Genomic DNA, 17,969 nt, shown 5'->3' with positions numbered 1-17,969 from the left:
CTAGGTGAGAACTGTTTTAAATGAATAAGGCTGTATTTTTCTGGGTTTTTTATTGTGTACCTAGCACACATTTCTTGTAGGATTAATAGAACATGCAGATAAATGTGAAAAAAGAAAATGAAATTCACCTTCAAATTCCTGCCCTTAAAATAATATTTTAAATGTATTTCTATGCATATAAGATTCATTAAGGTCAGGCACGGTGGCTCGTGCCTATAATCCCAGAACTTTTGGGAGGTCAAGACGGGAGGATCACCTGAGGTCAGGAGCTGGAGACCAACCTGGCCAACATGGTGAAACCCCATCTCTAATAAAAATACAAAAAATTAACAGGGGGTGGTGGTGTGCACCTATTATAATCCCAGCTACTCGGGACGCTGAGGCAGGAGAAAATTGTTTGAACCCAGGAGGTGGAGGTTGCAGTGAGCCAAGATTGCATCACTGCACTCCAGCCCGGGCAACAAGAGCAAACCTGCGTCTCAAAAAAAAAAAAAATAGATTCATTAAGTGTTTCCACATCTTATCTCATCTCCCTGGCTTCCGGGAATTGGTATCTCAACCTAATATGTGCATTACTTCACTTAAAATATATTGTGGGCTGGGCATGGTGGCACACACCTGTAATCCCAGCACTTTGGGAGGCCAAAGTGGGTGGATTACCTGAGGTCGGGAGTTTAAGACCAGTCTGACCAACATGGCGAAACCCTGTCTCTACTAAAAATACAAAAATTAGCCAGGCTTGGTGGCACATACCTGTAATCCCAGTTACTAGGGAGGCTGAGGCAGGAGAATTGCTTGAACCTGGGAGCCGGAGGTTGCAGTGAGCCGAGATAGTGCATTCCAGCTGCATTCCAGCCCAGATGACACTGCAAGACTCCGTCTCAAAAAAAAAAAAAAAGTATTATGACACATAGCCATGTAGAGGACCTCTCCTGACTGAACTGGCATTCATGTTACCTGAGGACTGAGAGTTCTTAGAGACACCTCGTGGGCAGCGGTGAAGGAGAGACCCAGGGAGGGGCAGCATCTGAGCTTCCTTCCCTTGTCTCCTAATCCGCGTTTCAGCCAATAAGCTCTGCTTTTAACCCCCTTCTTTAAGCTATACATATATCATATATGTATATATGATATATATATGCTCTGTGTGTGTGTGTGTGTGTGTGTGTGTGTATGTATTGGGTTTTATGTAGTAGTTGAATTTTTTTTAAAAGGTTTTACTAGTTTACCTCACCTCTCTCAGTCTACACATAGCTATTTGAGGCAATCTTACGTTCACAAAAAATTACTTGCTAGGTTGGAAAGAACTGTAGGGTAGATCTAGTCCATTCCTTATTTTACAAATGAAAAAAATTAAAACTCAAAAAGATGAATGCTAATGCCACATAAGCAGTGTTGAGCCAGGCCAGTGTGCACGTTTCGTTTTTGTTTTTGTTTTTGTTTTTGTTTTTTTTGAGATGGAGTCTCGCTCTGTCACCCATGCCGGAATGCAGTGGCACAGTCTTGGCTCACTGCAAGCTCCGCCTCCCGAGTTCACACCATTCTCCTGCCTCAGCCTCCCGAGTAGCTGGGACAGGCACCTGCCACCATGCCCGGCTAATTTTTTGTGTTTTTAGTAGAGACGGGGTTTCACTGTATTAGCCAGGATGGTCTCGATCTCCTGACCTCTTGATCCACCCGCCTCAGCCTCCCAAAGTGCTGGGGTTACAGGCATGAGCCCACGCCCGGCCATGTTTTGTTTCTTGATGTGACTGTTTACCAGGCCAATTCACTGCATTTACCAAGTTACTAAAAACTCATTTCTTCTAAGTATTCATGTGATTTTGGTTATTTATATTAAATGGGACAATGTTAAGTGTTTCTGTAAATTCTTTCAGCTTTTAGTTAAAAGTTTTCATTTTGTCTTTGTAGCAATATTTTAATTTGCTGAATTTTGTTGAAAGCTAAAGAACACGCAAAGGTTAGACTTCCAAGGATTATATTTAATGTGCAGAAAAAATATATTTCATGATTAGAAACTAAGATTTCAGGCCAAGATTAGTACCCCATATCTGATACATATTCATCATAAAAAAAGACATTGCTGAGCAAGGACCCAAAGCATCCATATCAGTGTGAAGTGCAGAAATGCTGGTTTCCAGCTGCTCAAAATAAATAAAATTAAGACTGATGTGCATGTGAGACATATATAAAGGAGTGGCTTAGAAAATACCTGAAGACCAGAAAAAAAACAAAATAACTTCCATAAACCTGCAAAAGAAACCAAAAGTAGCCCAGACAATCCTTTTGCATGTGAAATACAGAAATAAAAATTGTTCAGTGCTAGAAACACAAAATCAAGATTATGAGAGTGGTTAAGGTTTGAAAGAATAGGAGATTCTATTCAAGAGGGTTGCCAAAATAATTCTGCCACAGCTGTTAAAACTAGTCCATCCTGTATGCATTGCTATAACTTTTATAAATAGCTCAAAGAAATTGGTTCTTATAAATTGGTAAGTTTAGCAAATTGGCCACTTGGAAATCTAGACTTTTAGGAAATTGATTTTCGATAAATCAGTGTGCTGTTCTCTACTGTTCTCCCTGCCTCGAGAGCAAATATTATTGCCTGAAAGCGTTCATAGGAAGAAACTCATTGATCTATAGACATCAAGCACATGTTACAAAGCATTCAGGCCCTGGTGAGGGAAATCTTGATGGCTGCTGTTATTGTTGGTGGGAGAGGAAGGCTGGATGTGCGGTGAGCATTTGTTGAATTATTGTAGAGTTAAAATGATATCCTTTCTCTACATTACCATTAGCCTTCCCCTGCTTCAGAATCCCACCCATCTAAATAAAATCCACTTAGGTTTCTAAGACATGTTCAACTAAAAGCAACAAAGTAAAAGGGCTGTGGGGCTGGACAAAGAATGCATGACTGACTGTGCACATTGCCTTCCTCTTTTTCTGTCGGGTTGAGGGCATTACCTTTCTCTCATTAATTCAGTACTTTTGGGTACCATCTCGACTTTACACTAGACTTTCCAACTCTTTCTCTCTAGGAATGTGATTTCTGGGCATGGTCTATGTTTCACAAAATTTCCTTGGAATCTTTTTAATGGCATTCCTGAGCCCTCCCTCCATCCTTCCCCGTCTTCCCTCTGTCCCCGCCTGAGTTGATACTGGACTCTTACCCCTTCACATTTACCTGTGCCACAGGGTATTTCAGGAGTGACATGAAGACATGTGTCATTACTATGTCATGCCAATGAAAAGAAGATGCTCCCTGGGAGAGATAGGAAGAGGGGAGATTTAATCTTCCCATCTTTTAAACCATGGGTTTCTGACCACAGGTTAATCTGTATGGACAACCAAGGCAGTGTTCTCAAGTGTTTAATTATTACTTTGGATTTCTAACTGCTTAGCCATGCAGTTTTGAAACATCCCCTGGTAGGTATTTTTTGTTGCATGAGGAAACATCTTCATCATAAAGATATTGCTTGCAGCATTCGACTATCCTTCCAAATGCTTTCTGTTACAAAGAAAAAACAATACTGAAGGTATGAATTCAGTGATGTCTCCCGCTGGACCACTTGAAATCTTTATTTTCACCTTTGCAGGGGGCTGCAGCCAACCCGGAGAATGAGGACCAGCAGCAAAGGCTGAGAGAAGCTGCAGAAGGCCTCCGGGTAGCAACCAACGCAGCTGCCCAGAATGCTATTAAGAAAAAAATTGTCAACCGACTGGAGGTCAGGAAAGAGGCTGGCTTCCTGGGATGCCCATCTTAAATTGCAAAGAGTTATTTGAAAAGATAGTTGAATTAACAAGGTGTTGCCCATATAAAGAAAGCCAAGTCAAGGTTGTTTGACTTCAAACATCATTGTTTGAAGGTTTGAGTACTATAAAAGCATTGACTCCATTGGAAAAAGTTGCTTCTGTAAGCTCGAATCCTTTCTAACGTTCAAGAATAGAATTTAGATTCTTTTCAGGAGGAACCGGATTATTTTTTTTCTAGCATTAAAGGATATACACATTCAAGAAGGATCTTTTGCTGAAAATATTTATATTCTGTTAGAGTCAGTGACTTTGTCAGGACTTCCCATAGGAAATATGAACTTCGGAGATTAGGCTTGGGTGGAGAGGTATAGAAGGGAGTGAAATATATTTGTTATTTTTTGAAGTAATTATTCTGAAAAAGAAAGTTAAAATAGTAATAGGCACAAACTATGTTTAAAAAAAAAAAAGTTTATCCTACAAATGCACACAGGAGAACCTTACACTGAAATTTGAGAGTTTGGAAGCTGAGACCTTTGCCTGTGTGCTGGGAAGTCCCTCCATATGCAGTCTGCTATATTCTGGAAGAAAAGTAACGTTGTTGTTCTTGGAAAAAGACGAGGATAAAACCCAATTAAGTGCCCTGGTGGGAAAGTCTCAGCATTTTGGAACTAAGGCTTTTGAGTACTGAGAGAGCACCAGCACTTGTGCTTGACACAGAACTATCTATGCTGCTTGTGGAAGATTTTTTTTCCAAAAACATTTAGACTTGGTGCAGCTTGTCAGTGTCATTATGATCTTGGGATCATCCCTTTTGTTTTTGCGAAAGACAAATGAACTTTAAAGCTTGAGCTTTCAAGCATGCCTGTGTTTGTCACTTGTCTCAGAGGATGTCAACACAAGGAAGATAGTGTGTTGTGAGATTAGGGTCATCACTGGTTTTAAAAGACAAAGCCTGCTCTTGGGAGTTCTTTTAGAGCAACAAACCTATCCTGACTCTGTGGTGGAAGTGACCTGTACAACATGCATGTGTGTTGCATACACAGACCCTGACTCATCTATCACTCATCTGCAGGTTGCAGCCAAGCAGGCCGCAGCAGCAGCCACACAGACCATTGCCGCCTCCCAGAATGCAGCTGTTTCCAACAAGAACCCTGCGGCCCAGCAGCAGCTGGTTCAGAGTTGCAAGGTGAGGTTCCAGTGCACAGAGAGCCAGATCAGCTGCAGATGACCCTGATAACGTTAGAACGCCAAGTCCCCTGATAATTCAGTAAAGACAGATTATCCAAGCTTCTAATCCAATTTGTCCCAGTTCCCATGTTCTAGGTGTATAGACGTCTGGTTTTTGTCCATTAAGTGGATGGCCTGTGTTTGGAAGGAAAGTATGATTTTCTCCCAGCATTGTCTTACTTTTGCCCACAGTTTTCTTTTCAAGAGACTGAACCAAAGAGGATCAATGACGAGGCCATTTTAGGGCTCTGAAATAGGAAGGAAGTGTTGAGTTTCCAGAGTGGCCTTTCTTTGAGAGGCAGGACTTTGAATTCAGCCTTGCTCCCTGGAGCAGGGTTGATTTCCTGCTTTCTAGTAATTGCACCTTAAGGATTTATTTCATCCCGTCTAGCCTCTGTGACTTTGTGCTTTGGTGCTTTTTGCTGTTGCCCTTATGTCTCTATTCTTCTGACACCTGGGCCTTGATGCTAAGTTGAGCCCAGTTTACTACAAAAGGGACAGTAAACACCCTTGTTGGTTTCTCCAAGAGCCCAGGGAGTTGACTTCCCCAGGGCTCCTCTGAATTGTGGCAGACACAAAATCCAGTTGCAGAGCCACTGCCCACATGTGGGTGGCACGTCTGGCTGGTATGTCTTAGAAGTATTTGCAGCTAGCCGTGGTAGCTGGCTGGGAGGCATACCTGTCTGTGCTGGGGTTATGAGAGCCAACTGCACCCTCTCTCCTTCTTCAAATCTCTGCCAAATGATTCACATTTGTGAGGGGTGCCACTGCTCCCACTTCAGATATGGCTTTACTTCTGATAGAGCCCTCTATTCCTGAATCTGGGTTCTCTGAGGCCAGCCCTGCTGCTGTTGTGGACTGAATGCACTCCAGGAAGAAAAGCCTCAGTGACATAGTAGGGTCCTGGGCTGGTGTCCTTCGGTCCTGTGTGGATAGCGAAGGGGTCTTGCTGAGAGTGAGGGCATCTGCTGTGGGGGAGTTTGCTTCCTTTGGGTCCTCAGTTCAGCTGCTAGCAGGGGTGAAAACTTCCTCCTCTGGGAGCATGTGCAGCTCACATGCAGGGACATGCCACCAGATGAGTGAGACCTCTTGCCCCTCTTCTGCAGAGAGATTGAAGATACTAGATGTCGAGTGTCACTACCAGGAAATGAAAGGATTGAGATGAAGAGGGGAGAGTGGAGCAAATGACTAGAACTAGCAGAACTAGCAGTCCTAAAGGGGGCCTAAAATTCCTTGGAAACATTTTTTTAACCTGTGCTGGAGCAGTCCTAGAAAAATATGTTCCCAGGCCAGTATGCCCTGGGCACCTTTATCTGCAGTGATAGCCACAGTGCTGTGGCCTCTGAGAGCCTCGTTAAGCAGAGAAGGACGTGTGGGCACAGAAAGGAAGTGTGGACAGAACACAGAGAAAGTAAAAGGCTCGTCTCCCAAGATACCGTAGGAGCCCGTTACTGTACAGCAGCCCTGCCTCACAGAATGCTGTGCCTCTCTCCTTTCTCCTGGCTTTGGGCTGTCCAGCTTGAGAATGAGAAGTCCTTCTTAGAGAAAGAGGGACCATGGCAACACAAAGGCTGATGCACAGAATGCGTGCTTGCAAAGAAAGAAGCCAAAGCACTTACATGCACGGGTATCCAAGTATTTCCCTCACCTTCTGAACATGGGGCCATATGACTTCAGTTTACCACCGGTGAATCGTGTAGATCCTTTGATTCTAGGTTTGCAATGGCAGTGAGCCAGATGGTGTGAGTTGCAGCTAAGGAACTTCTTTTAGGCCTCATCATAGACAATCATCTTCGAAGGAATGCATTGAGACCTCCAGTACCACAGGGTAGAGTGTGTGTAGAGAAAATGCCCAGAAAATGGGATTCAGTGTTGGTAAGGACCCAGCTGGCTTAATGTGCAGTGTCATTCCGAGGCCTGGGGCTGGTGTCCCCTGGGAGTGGATGGCACATCCAAAAAGTGCTCTTGAGTCATGTTTTAGCTTCTTTGGATGATCCCACCTTTCTAGCCATGCTGTTTTCATTTCCTTGCCTTCTGCAGGCAGTGGCTGATCACATCCCTCAACTGGTCCAGGGAGTGAGGGGGAGCCAAGCTCAAACCGAAGACCTGAGTGCCCAGCTGGCTCTCATCATCTCCAGCCAGAACTTCCTCCAGGTAACAGGGCCGTGGTCACCTTGGGCTCACTCACAGCCCTCGTCTGGGCAGGGGCTGCCCTTTAAGGAGAGGAGTTAATGAATTCCACAGCCTCAGCTAAGTCTTTGCAGTAGGCAGGGCTTGAAGGCCTCTTCTTTGCCTTTTCAGTTTCAGGAGAGGTGGGTTCAGCTTGGCAAAGCAAAATGCTGATATGCAGGGAAATTGCCCTGGGGAGATGGCATATGATCCATTTTCCTCAGGATTATCATATGTATTTCTCTTCAAAGAGAAGAAAGCATGTAAAAAGTTGCAGGTTGTGATGAACAGCTTAGGAATAGGTATTGCTTTAGGTTTTTGTTTGCAGGGATCCTAATGTCATTATTCATGGACTGGGGAAAGAAGTGTGAAGTGCATCTTCTCCAGAGATGTGATCGTTCTCTGTGGCAATTGTACAGTTAGTATTGTCAGTCTCTTTGGGGTGAAGAAGGGTAGATTCATTTTAAGGAAAATAAAATAAACAAAAATACTAAGTTGCAGAAAAATTCCCCTTTATGTGCTTCTTATATTCAAATGTCTCTACTTTATCAGCACTTTTTCTCAACTTAAAAGCAGTTGATATGATGAGGTGGGTCAGGTCCGCTCCCTTTCTAGTTCAACCGATAGTTGTAGGACCCAGCGATACATCTGTTTGGTTCATTTTTCAAGTTGTATAACTCTAATATGCAGAAATAAAACGTGAAAGGTTTGATGTATCTCCTCATACTTTACATACATATGCAACACAGGTATGTGTGTGTGTGTATGTGTGTATATATTCTTTTAAATTGGTATTCATTGTATATAGGCCCTTTTGCAACAGATTATTCAAAATCATAAACACTCATATGTTAGACGAAAAACACAAAAGGGCCTATATACAATTAACTTTTCTCTCATCATTAGACGTACAGGTTTTCAATTTTTTGCCATCGTGAGTAACGTGATAAAAATCTTTATGTGCTCAAGTCTTTGTTCTCTTCTTGAACTCCTAGAGAGATGATTGCAAATAGCTTATTTTTATCTTTGGGACACTGCAAATTATGACGTGGACAAGGCATTTCTCTCTTCATTTGAGAGGGGAGAGAGCCTGGAGCCAGTTGTGGGTGCTGTCCCCACCCTGGCAAGAGTGTAGGGCATTAAGACAGAGCCGTGTAGACGTGTTCCTGGTTCTACTCTGTCTCTGCCCTTGTTTTCCCTTTTTCTTTTGTTCTTTTAACTTTGCTATTATAGATAGATCTTTACAAGAAAAAGGGAAGGTTGAAAATAAATAGAAATTGAATTGACAGATCGAAAAGTTTGTACATTTTAAACTTCATGTTATAAAACTGCTGTTCCAGGAGGTTGAACAACTCTAAATTTACAACTTAGCAGTAATATGGAGCGTGCTTTTAAATACATCTTTTATGACATTGGGGATTCAGGTTTTAAGAAAACATGTATGTTTTCGCCAGTTTGCTCTGTAAAACTATTTTTGTTTGGTTTTGCATTTCTCTGATACTCACAATGTTAAACACTTAGTTTTTCAGTTACTATTTTTCAGTTATTATTTCAGTTTCAGTTATTTTTTATTGTGCAAAATTATCTTTTTATGCTTTTTGTATACTCATGGTAGCTTTTATAAATATTATTTAAATATTAAAAATATTAACTATTGTCCTTAATATTTATGATCTGGCACTTGTTGCAACTTTTCTAAGTATAGTTTTATAGCATATATATTAAAAGTCTTAAAAGTATGTATACTCTTTGATCCAGAAATTTTACTTTTAAAAGTTTATACAAAAAAATTATAAATGTCTACAGATTTAGCTACAAAGCTGTTTATCATACCATTGTTTATTAAATTGGAAAAAATGGAAACATGCCCAACAACAGAGAATTGAGAAATGGCAATAGATGCATATACTGGAATATTGTATAGCTTTTTAAAAGGTAGGATATGTGAGACAAGGAGATTGTGAAATAGAGTCAACAGTATGATCTTACTTTTGAAAATATATGTGCATGCACATAGGTATCCATTCACTGGCGAAATTATTTTGCTTTGTGAGATGCGAGGTCATGTTAGCTGTTTTATTTATCTGTCTTCGTTTTCCTAAGCAGTCTTTTGGGAGTATGTGTGACTCAGAATGAAGAGCTATTCTGAGAAATACAGTGAAACCTATTTGATAAGGAACTCTCTTTGAAATCTGTTTTAAATGAGAATTTCAAGCCACTATTCTAATTTTGCCTTTTCTACCCTCCATGACACCTCCCTTTTTCTTTTTTTAAACATTCCTAGAATGTACTGCCCTAGAGTATCTGGCTTGAGGTGGCAGTTTGGGAGTAGGGGACGAGTTGTTTAATATTCCTTTTTTTTAGGACAAAATCAGTTCTGACTGCTGTGGAGATATCGCTGCTTGGGTCTCTCCTCTCTACCTCTTGCTGCCCAGGAGCCGTCTTACTTTCTTTTCATCTCTCTATAGCCTGGAAGCAAGATGGTGTCCTCTGCCAAAGCCGCAGTGCCCACCGTGAGTGACCAGGCCGCAGCCATGCAGCTGAGCCAGTGTGCCAAGAACCTGGCCACCAGCTTGGCGGAGCTGCGTACCGCCTCGCAGAAGGCAAGTGGAGCATGTCACAGGGGTTAGCTTGTCAGGAAGGGAGCTGGGGTGGCATGGGTGCCACCCAGGGCCTGAACACTGCTGAACCTATTTCTTGGCAGAGTTGTCCGTTCCACTTGCATGACTGTTAAAGATGCCCCTGGGGGTTGGCTTTTATTGCATTAAGCCACTATCTCCCAGACTTACTATTCACTTTTTGGTTTCAGATGCCTTTCGTTGAACTATCTTGAGTTGCATACTTCCTCCTCCTCCTCCCATATCCTGGGACAAGCAGTGGTCCGTTTTTCACAGTCTTAGGGGAGAATGGTAGCCATCAGTGTCTCAGTGCCAGCTAAATTGTGGTCCAGAATAAGTGATCATATATTCCAGGTGTCATCTTGTGAACTTAATAACAAATTATATAGGCAGAAAATCTATTTTGAAGGGTCATCTTTGTTATCTTTTTTGCCCTGCAATGTTTTCACATCTTACATGGAAGCATTCACCTTAACAAGGTCCTAAGGAGAACAGAGTTGAGGACTGAAAGAATTTCTGTCTCTGGAGCATATTAATTACCAAAGGGCCTCATTTACTACTCATGTTTGATGTGGTATTAGCATCAAGTTCTAGCATGAATTCACTTTTCTTCATTGTAGCAATCCCTTTATAGAAACAAGCAGCCTCATAAATTGGTGAGAGAAGAAGGTAGAAGCTGACTTGAATTCTTAATATGAGGAGTACGCTACACTGCCAAATAAAAATATCCAGAGCTTTAGACTATATCCAATAAAAAAGTTATTTTGACCTATGTTTCTCAAAGAGAGCTCCTGGTACTGTCTACACTGGAATCACCTGGGGATGCTTATTAGACTGCACATCCCTGGGCCTCGCCTCTGAGAAACCAGAATAGAATTTCTGGTCATAGAGCCTGAACATCCGCATTTTCACAAGCTTCTTTGCTGAGTCTGAGACACACACCAACATTGAACCACACTGCTCCAGAGCAGTGATCCCTAAAGTGGGACTCAAGCAAGACTGTCCATTGGGTACAGGAAGACACTGTGAAAACTTGTACATATATTTGTGTGTGTGTGCGTGCGTGTGTGTATATATATGTTTTGTTTTGTTTTGTTTTTTGGAGACAGGGTCTTGCCCTGTTGCCCAGACTGGAGTGCAGTGGTGCAATCATGTCTCACTGTAACCTCGATCTGCTGAACTTAAGCAGTCTCCCACCTCAGCCACTTGAGTAGCTGGACCACTGTCATGTGCCACCACATTTGATTAATTTTTTTTGTTTGTGTTTTTTTTATTTTTAGAGATGAGATTTCATCATCTTTCCCATGCTGGTCTCGAACTCCTGAGCTCAAGTGATCCTCCCACCTAAGCCTCCCAAAGTGTTAGAATTACAGGCATGAGCCACTGCACCCAGCAGTATTTTTTAATATGTAGCATAAGGATTAAGAATGCAGGCTCTAATCCCAGCACTTTGGGAGGCCGAGGTGGGTGGATTGCTTGAGTCCAGGAGTTCAAGACCAGCCTGATCAACATGGTGAAACCCCATCTCTACTAAAAATACAAAAATTAGCCGGGTGTGGTGGTGCATGCCTGTAGTTCCAGCTACTTAGGAGGCTGAGGCATGAGAATCACTTGAACCCAGGAGACAAAGGTTGCAGTGTGCCAAGACCATGCCACTGCACTCCAGCCTGGGCAACAGAGTGAGACTCTGTCTCCCCCCCCAAAAAAAAAAAAAAAAAAGAGTGCAGGCTCTGGAATCAGACTGTCGTTGACTAATTTTGTGACTTAGACAAGTTAGTTAACCTCTTTGTGCCTCAGTTTCCTTCTTGAGTAATACTGGCACAGAAATCAATTGGTATTTATTTCTGCTGTTATTACTATTATCTAAAAATGGAAAGAAATGAAAATGTACCAGTATTTAGTGTACTAATCAATAATTACATGTTTATATAATTATATGTGCATGCGTATATTGAGGGATGGAATCAAAGCATTTGGAGATCAGTATTATAGATGACCAAGAGATAAAGTAGTTTTCATAAATCACTAAGGAAAAAAATAGTTTGTAATCTTCGGTACAGAAAAGTAATGATTTATAATCTAGAAATTTGTAAAGAGAAGCGATAAAGTTGACATAGACTTGCCCCCAGAGTCCTGCGTGGGTTCATTTGTTCATTCAGTGCATTTTTCCATGCCTCTATGTACACACATGGCTGTGCTAGGTGCCCTACCTCTCGAAGTGAGCCACAGTGAAAATAAATGATCCACTGAGTCTAAGAGGCCAGTGCATTTCAGATAAGGGTCACTTCTGGAACACTTACTATATCTAGTTATCAGACATACATAATTGATGGTTTAAGGAAGGTAAGAGTAAGGTTCTAACTGAGGATGATTTTGTTCTTAAAAATACTTGCTTTCCTTGCTCCTCCTACTGGATTTGGAGAATCACTGGGTATATCCAGAAAGGCATTTTATAAGTTGCAAAAGTGTTGGGGACACTTTTCCGAAGCATACTGGGTACACATATTCCCAACTCTGTTGACAGGCCCATGAAGCCTGTGGTCCGATGGAAATCGATTCAGCTCTGAATACTGTGCAGACGCTCAAGAATGAACTGCAGGATGCCAAGATGGCGGCCGTGGAGAGCCAGCTGAAGCCACTTCCAGGCGAAACGGTGAGCTGTTAGAGCCAGCTGGGGTGCAGGTGTACCTTTTGTTATGATGTTAAATTATTTGTTGTTAGGGTGTTTGCTAAATGTCGCAGCATGTCGAGAAGTTTCTAACCCTGTGGCCTTTTTCTGTAAAGAATGCCCAGTGCAGCTGGAGGAACTAGGTTTGGAGTTAGGAGTGCTGGCTTCTACACTCAGCTGTATCATCAACTAGCTCTGCACACGTTTCATATCTCCTCTGTGTCTCAAGTATTTTATCTACAAAATGGGTGGCAATGAGGCTATCATGATACACATAGAAAAGATTATCAACAATCATTTTAAAAAAAACATTTACTTAATGCAAAGCACTAGGATGGACAACGACAAAGTGCGTCCATACAGGAAAGCCATACTGCAAATGGAATAATGGCCCTAGAGACCTACTGTGGTCGTATTACCACACCTCCTCATGCTTATGTCAGAGTTTTGTTGGCTAAAACTTTACCAGTCCTCCTCATTTGTATGTACTTTCTCACATGACTGAACATTGCTAGTAGAATACCACCATGTATTAAGCATCTGTGAAGCACTGTACACACACAGTCTAGTTTATCGTGATAGTAACTTTCATGAACAAGTTTTATTAACCCTGTTTACAGGTGAGAAACGCAGAGGCACAGTTTGTCACTGTTTTGTCCAGTGTTATCTGCCAGTTAGGAGCAGAACCACAGTTTGAATTTGATTCAAAGCAGAACCAGATTTGCAGGACTCTAAAACCTGTGCTTTTGAGAGCTTCTGGCTCTTTGAATGAACTGAAGACTTTTAGAATGTAAAGGAGACTTCAGGAGCATCTAATGTACCATAGAACAATGCCTGGTACATAGAAAGCACTCAGAAAATGTGTGTTAAATCAAGTTCCCCTAATTGTACAAAAGAAGAAACTCAGGTTCAGAGAGGTTAAGTCATTTAACTTAGGCCACCCAGTTAATGACAGAGTTGGGATTGCCTCCCGGGCCCACAGCTTTGCAAAGTAGTCCGGAAGTGTCTTTGCAAAGTCCTATACTCCAGGGAGTGCAAGAGAGACTGGCATGACGTGTAATTCCACCTTTACATAGAGCATAGACCAGTCAGTTAGAATGCAGGAAAACATCATGAATGTTTAAAGAAATTGCTCTAATAAAGTCTGTATTGTGTCATAACATATTGTTTGCTATAATAGACCAGGCTCTATTTTTATTGGAAAGCACTGCCTCTCCTGGAAAACATGTTGCAAGGTTTAAAATGCATTTGTTCTCTGCTGCCTTTTTGTACTCTCGCAGTATACCTAGAAATTCTCTTCCAAAACCTCATCTAGTAATCAAATAATTGTCCATATCCTAGGCCTTTACTGACTTCGTTCCCTGAATTTTTTATTCAGTTTACAAAGCAAAGTAACATGCTGTTCATGGGAAGCAAGCACTGTGCCCATTTTCATAATCTCATTTACCACTCCAACCCTCTATTTCTATTGCATTTCCTTTCAGTTGGAACTCCTCAAAGTATAATGATCAAATTGAACAATGTTAATGGTCTCACATGCCAGGAAGGTGGTGCAGCTGGATGTCTGCCCACTTCCTGCCCAGCCATAATTAATTCTCGCTAAGGATTTGTTGCAGACTTTCTAAATTAGCTTCTAAAGGCATAATACTAATAGCTACCATTTGTTGAGAGCTTACATTAATTCTCTGAAAACCTGAGCCTAGATATTATGATTTCCTCAGGAAACTGAGGCTTGGAGAGGCTCAGTAATTTACTCAGTCTCATGCTAGTAACTGGGAGGGGAGGGAGCAGGGGGCAGGGATTTGCACCCAGATTTGTTTGTTCTAAAGCTCGGGCTTCTTCTCCTGTACCACCCTGCTGCATCTTAGTGCCATTGGTGGGAAAGAGCTAGGGCTCAAAGTTTGATCTGCATGACTTTTCTAAATTATGCTAAGACCTCAGCAGACGTTCTTTTCCTCCTTGAAAATTCTTATAGCTGGAAAAATGTGCTCAGGACCTGGGAAGCACATCCAAGGCAGTGGGCTCCTCCATGGCACAGCTGCTGACCTGTGCTGCTCAAGGCAACGAACACTACACAGGTGAGACCCACGCTCTTCATGCCTCTGTAGTCAGCTGCAGACCACTGGGCGTAGCGGGGGAGGAGAAGGAGAATGTTCATTCCTTGGACAATACACGTGCCATTTTTCCCCCAGCAGTTCACCATGTATTTTTCAAGCACCATGTCCTCATTACTGGGCTTGATACTAAGCACACAAAGACTAATAAAATATGATTCCCTCAAACTATTTATGGATTGCCCCCATTAGACTATAAAGAAGTAGTAATTATAGACTTCCAGGTCTATCTGTGAGTCCAGGAATCCCACTAAAGTAAAGGCATACAAAAGGCTAAAGAGGGTAAGAGATGACGACAAATAAGATGTCAATGGAATGTGTGAAAATGGAAGCAGACAGACGCGTGGTAACAGGTAGAGGCGAGTGAACAGAAACCTGAGGGGTAGGGAAACCAGCAAGGAGGCAAGCTGATTTGTGCTGCAGAACCCTGGGGGGTGAGGCGGTATTGAGTATTGGTGATGCCGGGTGCCCTGAAGGTAAGAGACTCCTTCAACAGGAGTCTGTATAAGGAACAGATTGTGTAATCGTCAACTCTAAGAAAAGCAGAAAAGTTATACAATAAGGAAATGTTATTGTGGTAGGAAGTCTATACATACCTCAAATTTTAAAACCAAGAGGTTTCAGTATGGGCACATTTCTTAAAAATATATACGGAAGGAAAGCTTAAGGAATTGAGTGGCTCTAGGAGGAGGGACGAAGAGGGGAGGAGTGGATTTTGGATCATTGCTTTTGTTACACAGTAACACTGCCTGACTTTTTGAAATATGCATTATTAAAGTATAATATATGCACAGAAAACAGCATAAATCCTAAATGGATACCTTCATAAGGTCTCACAAATTGAAAACACCCAAGAAGCCACTAGCAAGATGGAGGAATCAAACATCTTCAGCCTCCCAGATGCTCCTTTGTGCCCCCTCCCAATCACTGTATCCCCGCTCTCCTTCCCCAGAGGTAAACACTCACGGCGCTTAACAGCATAGATTAATTTTGCCTGTTTTGGAGCTGTAAGTAAATGGAATAATATAATATGTGCCCTTGATGTCTAGCTGCTTTTTCATAGCACTGTGTTTGTGAGACTCATCTGTGGTACACAGAGTGGTTATTTCCATTATCTCTATGGTATTACATTACATAAATATAGCTGTTCTTTATACTGTTGTTGGGCATTTGGGTTGTTTCCAAAAGACACTGCCAGAAACAAGTCCAGTCCACATTGTTAAGGGAAGATAGTAAGCATTTCCTAGCTGTGTACCTAGGAGTGGATTTCCTAGGTGAGAGGCTCCCCATGTGTTCAGTACATTTCTTTCAGCAGCATACGGAAGCTCCAGTAATTCTGTATCCTTGTCACCACTTTGTGTCATCAGTCTTTTAATTTTAGCCCTTTTGGTTTGTGTGTGATAGTATCACATTATGATTTTAATTTGCATTTCCCTGATGAACAATGCCATCAGGGACCTTTTTATAGGTTTATTGGTCATTTTGTGAAGTGTGTGTGTGTGTTTTGCCCGTTGTTTGAAAATTGGGTTATTGTCTTTTCCTCATTATAGGAGTTCTTTGGTACTGACATGTATTGCTTGTATATTGTGATTTGCATTTGTATTCTGTTAAAGTGCCTTTTAATGAACAAAAGTTTTTATTTTAATATATTCCAATTTACACTTTTTTTCTTTATGGTTAGTACTTTTTGTGTCCTATTTTAAAACTTTTGCCTAAGATCATGCAGATGTTCTCCTCTGTCGTATCCTAGAGCTTCACTGTTTGATTTTCATGTTTAGAACTTTGAACTATCTGGAATGAGTTTTGTTTATGTGCAGTAGGGTTCATTTAATTGTTTTTCCACATGGATATCCATTTAACCCAGCATCACTCATTGAAAAGGCTACTTTTTCCCAATGATCTTTAGTGCCACTCTGTTGTAACGTAAGTGAACATGTAAGTTTGGATCAGTCTGTGGTATTTGTTCTTTTCCATTGATTTAATTACCTATTCTTATATTAGTACTACGCTTCCCTAATTGCTATCCTGCAGTTTTATACTAAGTCTTAATGTTTGGTAATGCACATCCTCCATCTTTGTTGGTTTTCCTCAGGTTAGTATTGACTATTCTTGGCCTTTTCCATTTCCACATAAATTCTAGAATCAGCTTGTCAATTTCTACAGAATAATAATAAAAAATACTGTTTTCTTAAACCAGTGTTTTTAAACCACTATTGGGATAACATTGAATCAATTTTGGGAGAATTGATGTCTTTATATCATTGAGTCTTCTAATCTGTGAATATCCATTTATTTAGGTCTTCTTTTCTCTCAGTGCCGTTTTATGGTTTTCTGCATAGAAGTCTCTGTTTTGGTTAATGTGTGCATGACATATCTTTTTTCATTCTTTTACTTTCAGTTTTTCTTCATGCTTATATTTAATGGGTTGGGTATCCACTGAGTTTGTCATTGTTCTTTGGGGAGGGCAGAGAGTATTTGGTGGTGTAACAATCTTTTTCTTTCAATTGGAGTATTTTGTCTATTTATAGATAGTGTAATTACTGATATGTTGGAGTTCGAGTCTATCATCTTAATATTTGTTTTTTCTGTGCCTACCTGTGGTAAGTTCCTTTTTTTCCCCTTTGCTTGCCTCCTTTCAGATTCATATACATTTTCTAAATTCTATTTCCTTCCTCTTGATTAGCTTGTTAGTTGTACATTCATTTACTATTCTTTTATGATTTCTTTAAATCTAAGTTACTCTGTTTACCTCTTCCTGCATAGTGCAAGAATCTTGGGACATGTTAACTTCATTTACCTTTCTTTCAATTATTGTCTTTTTTTTTTTTTTTTTTTTTTTGACATAGAGTCTCATGCCATCACCAGGCTGGAGTACAGTGGGCGATCTCAGCTCACTGCAACCTCCACCTCCCAGGTTCTAGCAATTCTCCTGCCTCAGCCTCCCGAATGGCTGGGATTACAGGTGTGTGCCACCACACCCAGCTGATTTTTATATATTTAGTAGTGGTGGGGTTTCCCCATGTTTGCCAGGATGGTCTTGATCTCTTGACCTCATGATCCGCCCGCCTTGGCCTCCCAAAGTGCTGGAATTACAGGCGTGAGCCACCGTGCCCAGCCGTATGTTTTAATTCTAGGTATATTTTCATCTCTGCAATACAGTCTCAGTATTGTTCCAGATAATCCTTATTCATTTGAATTTCCTCCCATAGTTGCCCTTTCCATCACCCTTCATTCCTTCTGCATCTCCAGGGGTTTTCATTAGGGATCATTTCTCTTATACCTGAAGAACTCCCTTCATTATTTTCTTTAGTCTTAATCTACAGGTGACAAATTCTCTCCATTTTGATTTGTCTAAAGATGCTTTTGTTTAGCTTTTATTTTGAGTGGATAATATAACTTATTATAAAATTTTAGATTGGCAGT

At 41.2% G+C, this 17,969-nt stretch overlaps 1 protein-coding gene across 9 annotated transcripts in view; it reads left to right on the top strand.

The window, feature by feature from the left end:
* The window catches only part of LOC105489073 (talin 2), a 452,478-nt gene that overhangs the window by 323,943 nt on the left and 110,566 nt on the right, over positions 1 to 17,969 (top strand). For all 9 annotated transcript variants that reach the window (XM_011753725.3, XM_011753706.3, XM_011753714.3 and 6 more), the window contains 6 exons: positions 3,594 to 3,722; positions 4,823 to 4,936; positions 7,018 to 7,131; positions 9,615 to 9,749; positions 12,289 to 12,417; positions 14,408 to 14,510. In XM_011753725.3, coding sequence (XP_011752027.2) covers positions 3,594 to 3,722; positions 4,823 to 4,936; positions 7,018 to 7,131; positions 9,615 to 9,749; positions 12,289 to 12,417; positions 14,408 to 14,510 — 724 coding nt within the window. The remainder of the gene's footprint in view (positions 1 to 3,593; positions 3,723 to 4,822; positions 4,937 to 7,017; positions 7,132 to 9,614; positions 9,750 to 12,288; positions 12,418 to 14,407; positions 14,511 to 17,969) is intronic.

Source organism: Macaca nemestrina, chromosome 7 (assembly GCF_043159975.1).
Source record: "Macaca nemestrina isolate mMacNem1 chromosome 7, mMacNem.hap1, whole genome shotgun sequence".
In the NCBI taxonomy this organism is placed as follows: domain Eukaryota; kingdom Metazoa; phylum Chordata; class Mammalia; order Primates; family Cercopithecidae; genus Macaca; species Macaca nemestrina.
This window is presented reverse-complemented; position numbering and strand designations above follow the sequence as displayed.